Genomic DNA, 11510 nt, shown 5'->3' with positions numbered 1-11510 from the left:
TTTTTTATCGTTTATCGTAGATTTTCATCACAGGTCATCCGACTCCGGTGTCTACAACAGTCATTAAAGTAAATGGTAAGTACGCCGATGTTCACTAAAGTAGCACATCTACGTCAATACATCCCCTATACCGAATCCAACAACTTGTTGTAGTAGAATGCTAACGACATTGACACTTCATTAACACGTAAACATGAGTGGAGCAGTAGTCATGTGGCAACCATATGTTCACATGGTTGTCAAGTGTTAGTTAGAGTGCTACTTTCTTTCTTTTTTTTTTGGACACTCGAACCATGTGGATGACATGTGGTTTCCACACGTGGCTAATCCTCTAATTATTTTTACGACATGTCGCTGATGCTAGTATTTTAGTGGAGTAAGTCGCCAGATTCTGTCGTAGTGGCTTTATTAACGAGTGACTTTATTGACGAAGTATCTACTTTAGTGATCACCGGTGCAAATAGTCTCTTCTTTAGTGACCGTGTGTACTTTTTACCCTTCTACCATAAGTTTTGCTAATGTCAATTTTCAGGATTACATCCACTCCACATGCTCCATTCTTCATTTTCATGTAGTGAAGAATCTCGAAGGCAATCTAGACATAATCTATAAGAGATCCACATGCTCTATTCTTCATTTTCATGTAGTGAAGAATCTCAAAGGCAATATAGATATAATCTATAAGAGATCTATGCAGAACAAAAGCTGATTGATTGTCAGAGATAAAATTAATAGCTCACTTAATGACAATACATTTTTCCTTTTAGATGTACTGAAGAATCTCAGACGCAATTTAGACATAATTAACAGGAGATCTACATGGAACAAAACTTGATTAATTGTTAGAGATAAAATTAATAACTCACTTAACAACAAAAAAAAATGCTCTGTATTATACCTTTTTAAGCAGTAAAGAATCTCAAACACAATCTAAACATAATTTATAAGAGATGTACAAGGAATAAAAGTTGATTCGTTGTTAGAAATAAAATTAATAACTTACTTAACGGTTAAAAACAATTTGTGAACATATTACTAGTATATTCATAAAATTTTAAAGATAATCAAATAAGATGCTGACATTACCATAAATCAATTTTCTCAAATAATAATAAATATAGTAATTCAATTATAGATATAAACATATTTTTCTTTGAATTAATTTTCTTCAAAATATAAAGTTATGAAACGATGTGGAGAATGAAGGAAAGTATAACTAAAATTAACAACCAATGAAATAAAATAAAATGAAATTATTTCCTCATTAATCACCAATAAAAACCAAATGTTTGCCCATAAACATAGGAGACATCCAAATTTAGCTCCTTAAGATCACACTTAATCCTCTCAATGGTCAAACATATACCCTTCTCTTTTTTTTTTTTTTTTCCTTTCTTTCTCTCTCTAGAAAACTTGGTTTTCTCTCTCCCTCTATGCCAAACACGGTTTTGACTAAATATTTTTATTATTTTAAATTATTTAATTAAATTTAATTATTTCTATTTCCAAAGAAAGTAAAATTACTAAATTAGAGTGAAGGAAGCACCAATCAAAGAAGGAAGGGAAGAAAGAGAAAAACTTGCTCAAAGAAACTCAAACAAAATCAAAAACCCAATTTCTCCCCCTTTTCTCTTCTTGATCCAGGGTAGAGAGGAAAAGGAAAAAAAGGAAAAAAACCCATTAACCCATATTGATTCATTTGACTCTCAGATTATTGAAATTTTAAATCTTTGATTTTGTGGGAGTGTTTGTAAAGAAACCCCTTATTGGTGTTTGATAAACACCAATGCGGTCTTTGAGAAGACCAGAAAAACAGGGAGAAAGAAATAGCAAAATCAAAATCAAAAGCCAGAAAAGAAATAGTAGCGGTGGATCTCGGATAGGAATAGAGAAATTGGATAAAAACAGGTGCGGATCTGATGGTGGGTGGAGCATTGTTGGGATTGAAGGAAATCAAAGAGCTGGTTTTTCATTATTGCGGAAGAGGTGGTGCTGCTGCTAAGGTGGGGCTGCATAGAATAGGAATATGCAGCTTCACATCTCGCCTAGCATGAGAAGCATCACAATATCGAGCAGCAGCAGCAATGGATTTATTGACTTTATGAAGATCAAGGTCGCAGCTCGCCATATCTCTTATCGAACCCTTTTCCATACCATTCTCATTCTCGCTTTCCTCTTGCCTTTTGTCTTCATTCTTACTGCTCTTGTTACCCTTGAAGGTGTCAACAAGTGCTCCTCTTTTGGTACATCTTTTCTCACTTCTTCTCGTTTCATTAATCCATTGTAAATGTCATACCTAGCTGTTTTTAATCTAATTTAATCGCTACTTTAAGCATCAATTTATGGATCTTGATTTTATTTGGGTTTTTGATTTCTTATCCGCGTGATATTGATTTGTTGGTTTTTCAATTTTTCTGTGTAGATATGTATTCTTTGCACGCATTTGGATAATATATATTTTTGTGATTCATATATGATGGGTAGATCCTGGTTCTGTTTGGTGTGTGTTTGTTATGCTCATGTACTGCCGTACTTGTTTCATTATTTGTTTGGCTCCCTTACATCTATTGGATTGTAAGTGAAAACAAGATGTACTTCATTCTGAAATTCCTATCTTTTGCTGACACCTATGTGAATTGATTAGTAGCACATGAACAATTTATTTAATTGTTCAAATCTTTCACCTTAATGGTATTATTTGTTATTGAATCATTCATTGATCTAGTAAGAATTTGGATTAATTGTGTATGATACAATTAGCTCATGCAAAATGCATTCATTTGATTTATCATCATGGATGCTCAACCCATTTTTCCTTTTTACTTACGGTGCTATTGTAAACATGATTTGAGGTGAGATTTCATATTTCTTGACATATGGATTCTAAGAGATTAGGTTACTATTCAGGTTAAGACAAGAAATTATGTGATAAATTCGGCCTTTGTTTTTTATGTTGAAATTTTCATGTATAAATGTCTTTAATAAATTCTACATGGATTTTCACTTTTCTTAACTGCATTTGTGTAAATCGGTCTCATTCATTTAGTTGTTGAAGTAGGTGTTCTCTTCCTGAAGTTTTTCTTGTTCATGATTTCTATATTCCTGGTTTCCAATCTTTGTAATCAGAACTTCATAGTTCACACACTATTTTGCTGATGTATTTCCTAGATCATGGCCTAAAATTGCCTGTATTGTGTTTTATATGGACATACTTTGCTTATTCTCAGAATGCTTGTGATGCAGATTGTTTAGGTAGGCGGCTGGGACCAAGGCTTCTGGGTAGATCCGATGATTCAGCGGTAAATACTTTTTTCCTTTCATGTTCAATTGTTCTTTCAGCTCACTGTTCAGGCCATCACAGTTATTATAAGCTAAGTTCTTGTCCCGGTGTTGATGATTTAACAGAGACTTGTTAAAGATTTGTATAAGATTCTCAATCAAGTAAACAATGAGGAAATCCCAGATGGTCTGAAGTTCCCGGGTTCTTTTAATAAGCTTGTTTCTGAAATGAAGAACAACCATTATGATGCGAAAACATTTGCTTTCATGCTGAGGGCTATGGTACGTTTCATATTATTGCAATATAAATATGTATTTGAATTAGTATTCCCCTTTTGCTGTCTAATTTCTTTGAAGAGAAGGGAGTGGGATCCAAAACTGCGGTAGTCTAATTGCTCTAAATTTCTGCTAATTTCTGTTCTGTTAGATTGTTTTGAGGTTTCATTGAGTTCTAATTAACTGCATGGATTGGATGAGGTTGAACATTCTTCAGTTGATTGCGTACTGTTGATCTTTGTCTTAATACTGTGGAAACTGTAATGTGGAGTGATTATATTTCTATGATGTTCTCTTTCTGCCAAGAAAATGAGGTGTTGAGCCTTAATGACTGGAAATCTTTGTGGCCCTTCTCCACGATAGATCACTGCTCTTTCTGTTTGCTAAGCTATGTTTATGCAAGATATATGAAACGGTTAATCTGAGCCAGTGCGTGGTTTGCCGTTTTTGTAGATAATGGTCTTCAATTGTATACAGCCACTCACAATTCCATTGAACAATTTATTTATTTTGTTCTGCCATTTTGTGGTAGAACTAGAAAACCTTTTCTTCTCCACCTTAATTATTCCCAAATTTTAGTATTATGCATTTGTTCTTGACATGGCAGTTTCTGATACTTGCATTGTCCATGTATATTGTACTTGAAAAAACAGGGGCCTATTCCACTGAATTGTTTTATTAGTTTTCTGAGTTCTTCTACTTCATAGGGCCCAAAAACTAAAATTGATATACATTGGATTTAGTATTAGAAATACACACATATAGATGCAGAAGAACTTGATGAGCTTCCATTTTCACGTTGGAATTTTTCAGGCATCTATCTCCCATGTCAACCTAATTCAGGATTTTCTTTGTATTGGTAGAAGATTTTGATTGTAACTTTTTGGCTAAGCCTTAATTGTTCCTTTTAGCATTTCTGGTCAATGGCATTTTGTTTTGTCATTGAACCAAAATTGCTTCAGATGGATGCCTTTGCACTATGCATCAATCAGGGGCCTTTTGTCTAAATATGTGCCAGATTTTATAACTTTATGTGACACACAAACAGATCATTTCGGTATATATTTAAATACATGATTCATTCTCTGCTTGCTTTTCTTTTCAGGAGAACTATGATTAGTTGCATTTTAGTAGCAATAAATATTTAGCAATTTTTTTTTCTTTGATATCATGTATGAATAAATGTAGACACTAGAGAGTGCATTTTCCTCTGTTCCTTCAAAGAAAAGAGATAAGGAATGCTAATGAATATCTAGAGGAAGTTTCCAACTCGTGCTTTTCTTTCTTGTGCACAGATGGAGAAATTTGAAAGGGAGATTAGAGAATCTAAATTTTCAGAGCTGATGAACAAACACTTTGCTGCAAGTTCCATTCCAAAAAGCATCCATTGTCTCTCTCTACGTTTGACAGATGAATATTCATCTAATGCTCACGCGCGCAAACAATTACCATCTCCCGAGTTACTTCCCATACTCTCTGACAATTCTTATTATCACTTTGTTCTGTCAACCGATAACATTTTAGCTGCATCTGTTGTTGTCAATTCCGCTGTCCAGTCATCTCTAAGACCCGAAAAAATAGTTTTCCATGTCATTACTGACAAGAAAACATATGCGGGTATGCACTCATGGTTTGCACTAAATCCGGTATTCCCTGCCATTGTCGAAGTGAAAGGTGTTCACCAGTTTGACTGGTTGACAAGGGAAAATGTTCCTGTGATTGAAGCTGTAGAAAATCATAACGGTATACGGAATTACTACCATGGGAATCATATTGCAGGGGCCAATCTCAGTACTACGACTCCAAGGATGTTTGCTTCTAAATTGCAGTCTAGAAGTCCGAAGTACATATCATTGCTCAACCATCTTCGTATATATTTACCCGAGGTAATGTCATGTAATATGAAATATCTTGACTTTAACATGAGTCCTCGTTTAAATGTTATGTACGGTTATCATGAAGAGGAGGAAAAAAAAAAAAAAAACAGTAAACTAATGACCAAAACAGGGGAAAATTGGGTTCTTGGTCAATGACTCCAAAAATTCGAAATTCCAACTTTTGATTTGATTGATGCAAATTGCATCGAAACTGAATTTGGATTGACAATCTATTAATATATCTATAACCCTATGCATAGTGCATACTTATTTTAAGAATCTAATTTCGAATGCCTTTTTCAAGAAAGAATGAAATTAGTAACAATAGTTGTACATACAGTAATTATTTACACCCCTTTGGATTTAAAATTAAGGGCCTATAATATTCTGGCCTTGTTTGGAAAATAGCTGTTAGCTGTTAGCAGATTACATTAGTTGTTAGCTGATTACGTTTTTGGTTAACTGATTTGACTAGCTGATTATATAAACTTCTTTGGTAAAACTTAGCTGATTGCTAATAGCTGTTTGTGTAAAATGACAAATAAGGACATGTTAAAGCCTTTATTGGGGTTAAAGGGTAGTATTTAGGGGTAACAATGTCCTTCAAAAGAGATGGCGCAATAAGCTAATTGAAAAACTCCTAAAACCAGTTTTTTGGACCCAATAAGCTCTTTCAAACCTCTCTTCACCAACACAACTATTAGAGGTTTTACTAGTCAAACCCTCTTAAGTGCCTCTATATTTTCTGTTTTATATTTCCTAATATGGATTACTTGGTGCAATCAAAGATATTGCCAGAGAGTTACTATTTCCTGTCACCCAAACAAGTCAGAAGAATTAAGTTTAGTAAACTTCTTTAATAGCCTCAAATTGCAATATGAATTTGTTTATTTATGTTCTGTAGAATTAACTATTTTAAAAGATGACATGTTCCTGAGAATTTATGTTTAGTAGTCCGTTGCAGCATTGAGAGCAACTATGGTTGTATTACATTTTTTTTTTTTCCATTTCTTTCATCGTTTAATAGCTCAGAATTAACTATTTCTTTCACCTTCTCTGAAATATGCTTGTGCTGATTTATTATATCCAACAGCTCTTTCCAAACCTTGACAAGGTAGTATTCCTGGATGATGATGTTGTCATTCAGCGGGATCTGTCTCCACTTTGGGAAATTGATCTTGAGGGAAAGGTTAATGGAGCTGTTGAAACTTGTAAAGGAGAAGATGAGTGGGTAATGTCCAAGCATTTCAAGAACTACTTCAACTTTTCTCATCCTCTAATTCAAAAACATTTGGACCCTGATGAATGTGCATGGGCTTATGGGATGAATATATTTGATCTCCGTGCGTGGAGGAGGACAAATATAAGAGAAACTTACCATTCTTGGCTAAAAGAGGTAGGGTGTTTAACAAATACTTGCCCCTAATTGCTTTTCTAATTTTTTTTTTCTTTGTTCTTCATGTGGATATGCAACGAGGATTAGAGAAAAAATAAATATTTTAAATATTACAAAATGGTGTGTGTCCTCATTAACTGGAGGCGTCCCTTATCAAAATAAATTCTTCATGGTATAAATCTTATAATTGTCATTATTATTCCCATTTATGGGCATCTTAAAAATACCAACACTGTGAAGTCTTCTGTCTATCTACTTGATCTTTGGCTATCTAATGCGTATGAAGAATTTATATTGTTTGTTCTGTAAGTTGTGATCAATTCTTCAAGATATCGATCACTATGTGATGTTTTTGCTTCAAATAGTTGTGGAATGTTAATATTTTCCGACCTTTTCATCTTACTGTGTTTGACAGAATCAGTGAAAGATTCTACTGGGCTTTAATATCTTACAGGGTGGATACATGAGTGTGTAGTAATTTTTTCTATTTTGATTTGAAATCCAGATGTTATTTATTGTTGATTATGGCTTGTGGATGATTGGGTTTTCTCTGCAGAACTTGAAATCGAACCTGACAATGTGGAAGCTGGGTACCCTGCCACCCGCATTAATTGCGTTTAAAGGCCACATTCACCCAATTGACTCAACTTGGCATATGCTTGGCTTGGGGTATCAGAACAACACCAACATTGAGGATTTGAAACGGGCTGCTGTTATTCACTATAACGGCCAGTCAAAACCGTGGCTGGAAATTGGTTTTGAGCATCTTCGGCCTTTTTGGACTAAGCATATCAATTACTCGAATGATTTTATCAGGAACTGCCATATCTTGGAATCGTAGTTGATCAGCCTCTAGAATCTAGACTGAAATGGGGAGAATACAAGTGGTGATTTAGCATCACATCAATTATTTCATAGCTCAGAATTTTGTTGAGATTATTTGGGATGGGAATCAAGCAGAATTTTGTCAAGGGCTGTGCTTCAGCCTGAATTCACCTCACCGCCAGATGGCCTGCATCGAGCATGAGATTCATTCTTACAATCTGTAACATAGCAATCAGTCTTGAATTTTTTTGGTTGGAAAAAAAAGGATACTGTTGTTGGTCTTCCAGCTGGAAGTCTATCATGATTTCTTGGCACATACATAGTTTCAAATAAAGCGATATACACAGAAGTGCGTTTGAGTTTGCGTTTGCTGACGCAACATGCTTATTGGTGCAGGGAAGAGGAAGAAGAAAGCTAGGACGGATCTTTTGTGAGGACTTCCCTTAATATTTCCTACCTTCATTACATTTTTTTTTGGGTTATATCGTCGTTTCATTTTTGTTAGCAGCTTCAATTTTATTTTTTATTTTCCTTAATATTTTTTTGGTGAAATTTAGGAGTAGTAGGAAATGAAAGATTGCTTTGTTACAGGTCCCTAATGAATTGGGGAACTTTATGGCTAGGTTATATATCAGTATTTGTTATGTACAATTGATGAGGAACATTTAAAAATGTGCAGAAAATTCTTTCTCCAGATTTTCATTAATGATGCTCTTTTCCTATATCTTATCTGAAATTGGTAAGATCTTTGTTGTGATTGGAATTTCCTAAGTTGATGATGACAAGAAATGCACTAATTTGTCCAAGTTTAGGCATCTAAAATATCAAAAGTGCCAAACACATTCATTTCTAATCATCTTGAAAATGGATTAAGAAAATGATTAGGATATGATTCCTTTCTGGTGCATTAAATAAAATAATAGTTGGTTCTAGCAATTGACAAAAACAAGTACCTACTCAATTAAATGAAGCAGATAAGGTCACCCAAAATGGATATAAACAAAAAGAAGTGAAATTGTCCTCTACTGATTTGATTTCACATCACTTCTTTTCATGCCATGTATTGGTCCCATTTTCTGTCACCAAATACCATTCTTCATACATTGTACTATCTACTTATCCAAAATTAATCACCATTTATATTCGTTTCGAAATAGTTATTAACGGTTGTTTCTCGCTTCTAACATAGTTATCAACGGTTGTTTCTCTTTGAAACAGTTATTAACGGTTGTTTCTCGCTTCTAACCAAATATTTACGTTTTACCAAAACTAAGGAAAGATGAACCAAAAAGCATTTGGTTTCTTATTATGCATCTTGTAATGTTGTCAATCCATTTCTGGTAGTAAGAGCATATTTTCCTTTTTGAGAGATTCCCATTTCAGTATCATTCTTATAAATAATATTGGAAAAGAAAAGTATTTTTTATTAGAAAAGTAAAAATACTGCTAACGGTAAAATTACTAAAGCATATTTGTAAAAGAAAAAATATATATATTATTATTGACAGAACAAATATCATTCCTTAATTTCTGACTTTCCTTTTCCATTAATTTAGTTTCCAACTTGAAATCAGAGGATGACATATATATTATGGATTTGAATTTTTTAAATTGAAATTCTGTCGGTTGGTCAATGTTTAATACATACTGTATTAATTATATTCTTAAGAAGATACATATTAACTATTAATTAATTTTAATTAATGGTTGAAATCTAATTAATATATTCTAAAAATGAAATTAAACACAACCATTAATTTATATTTTTATTAATAAAAATGCTTTATATTTTTATTTGATGAAAAAAAGAAGTACAACAATAAAACGGTAAGAATAAATCCCCATACAGACTAAAGCCTATACAAGGTCCATAAAGGCATAAAGATTTTATGATCACAATGAGAGAAAAAAAGCCATATAAGGCATAAAAAACACAAAACAATACTAAAAGGGTGTTTGTTTCAGCTTTTCGGAGGAGCGTTTAGTGTTTCACTCCAAACTGCAGGAAATATAGTGTTTGGTTAGGTTTATATAACCGCAGCGTTTAGCGTTTTTTCTAGAAACTGTAGCGTTTTGGAGCGTTTCACGAAAAGCTCATATTTAGAGCTTTTCATAAACAGCTGTTTGTAGTTATTTGTTATTGACAAAATTATCCTTCTTATTTCCACAAAATATGTTTATTGTTTAACATTATTTATATTTCTACAACATAATTACTGGAAGAACAAGGTTTTGTTGCGTTCAATAATTTTTTTATTTTTTTATATAGATTATTTTATTAATTTGTGTAACACATTTTTTTATTTTATAATAGGATAAGGTGCAAAAATACCCCTAACATTTGTAGCAATGAGCAATTTTACCCTTAACGTCTAAAATGGTGCAATTATACCCCTAATGTTGGCATTCAAACACAATTTTACCCCTAACATTGACAAGTTGAGTTAATTTGAGAAATAATTTATCAAACTGTCTTCTTGGTCATGAATATTGTCATCTACACTTCACATGTGCACCATTTTATCATCGTTAGTAACAGATCGCAAACATATAATTAGACGTGAATTTTTTTTAAGAAAATAAAAAATATATTGTCTTTTGTATGAGTTGAACAAAAAAATTTCAACTATTTCGACGAATTTATAAATATTAATTTTCAATTATTATTAAATCACAAAAAATATGAAATTTCTTTTTTAGAACTATTGGTATGTGCAATTGGTGTAGAATATCTATGTTTTTTTAATAATATCTGAAATCGATCCAATTTGCCAATGTTAGAGGTAAAATTTCTCTTAGCTGCCAACGTTATAAGTAAAACTGTACCATGTTTTTAATTTCATATTTTTCCTTTTATAATTTCATCGTTGATTAATTTAAAACATGTCCATTTTAGACATTTTAAATCCGAACAGCAACAGTTCAATATAATTTTACCAAACACTAGTAATTAAACAGCTAACAGCAACAGCTAACAACTTACTGCAACTGCAAACAGCTAACAGTAACCGCAACAGCTATTAGCTAACAGCTGAACCAAACGGGCCCTAAATCAAAATCCATAGAAAACATCTGCAATCCAATTTTCATCATTTAGGTCATTCCGAACATTCGGATCTGAATCATTTTTTTGTTGCAACCACGTAGATTTATTGATCCACGAATAAGATAAACCGTTTCCGATCTTGCTAAAATCCGAAAAAGGTATAAAAGAAAGAATAATAGAACGTGTATACAATTCAGACGGATAAAGATACAGACAAAAAAAAAAGAAATAATAACAATAAACAATACATTAAATTCTTTCTGCTCAAAGTAGATCCACAAAATAGATTTGCGTATTTGATAGATTAGGAAGAGAAGAAAAGTGAGGCGGTTTTTTCCCTTAGTTCCAGTCAAAGAAAAGGGATGATGTTGAGATAACAACATGACCAATTTGAAAGGATCCTAACCGTTACTTACAGCCTCATGTACCAAAATTGTCATATATATATTTTCCATCGGTTCAAGGTGTTAGTAATATTTTAGGTGGTCCTTATCCCAATTATCATCTACTATATACATTAAGATTCAAATTCAAAATTTCCAACTTAAAAGAGTTAATTGTTTCGGGTCAAATCAATTTTAATTAGTACCGAAACTGAAATTATGTAACCATAAAAAAAACTGAAATTGTACTAATATTCATGCTTCCAGTCAAACCAATCTTAATTAATATTGAAATGCGTTATTAATATTTATTACTGCATTTTCTAAAATTAGATATTTTCCTCAAGGTAATGAATTTGGGTTTGTATAAAAGGGAAGAAAACAGAAATGGAAAAAATGGTGTGTAGGAAAAACTTAAAAAAAAAAAG

The 11510-nt window shown here is 32.7% G+C and overlaps 1 protein-coding gene across 1 annotated transcript; it reads left to right on the top strand.

Moving 5' to 3' along the window:
* The first annotated feature begins 1536 nt into the window (after positions 1-1536).
* LOC136208634 (probable galacturonosyltransferase 14) lies at positions 1537-8347 on the top strand. Its single transcript, XM_065999712.1, has 6 exons — positions 1537-2243; positions 3244-3299; positions 3406-3561; positions 4851-5441; positions 6526-6828; positions 7385-8347. The coding sequence occupies exons 1-6, from the start codon at positions 2027-2029 to the stop codon at positions 7667-7669; spliced, it is 1608 nt and encodes a 535-aa protein (XP_065855784.1). The 5' UTR covers positions 1537-2026; the 3' UTR covers positions 7670-8347.
* The last annotated feature ends 3163 nt before the right edge of the window (positions 8348-11510 follow it).

Source organism: Euphorbia lathyris, chromosome 1, assembly GCF_963576675.1.
Source record: "Euphorbia lathyris chromosome 1, ddEupLath1.1, whole genome shotgun sequence".
In the NCBI taxonomy this organism is placed as follows: domain Eukaryota; kingdom Viridiplantae; phylum Streptophyta; class Magnoliopsida; order Malpighiales; family Euphorbiaceae; genus Euphorbia; species Euphorbia lathyris.
This window is presented reverse-complemented; position numbering and strand designations above follow the sequence as displayed.

What these genes read in the sequence shown, in the direction of transcription:
- LOC136208634 (XM_065999712.1), top strand. Translation starts at nt 2,027, where the DNA reads ATGCAGCTTCACATCTCGCCTAGCATGAGAAGCATCACAATATCGAGC. An exon ending in CTTTCATGCTGAGGGCTATG is followed by an intron (nt 3,562 to 4,850) that starts GTACGTTTCATA and finishes TCTTGTGCACAG; the next exon opens with ATGGAGAAATTTGAAAGGGA. An exon ending in ACCATTCTTGGCTAAAAGAG is followed by an intron (nt 6,829 to 7,384) that starts GTAGGGTGTTTA and finishes TTTTCTCTGCAG; the next exon opens with AACTTGAAATCGAACCTGAC.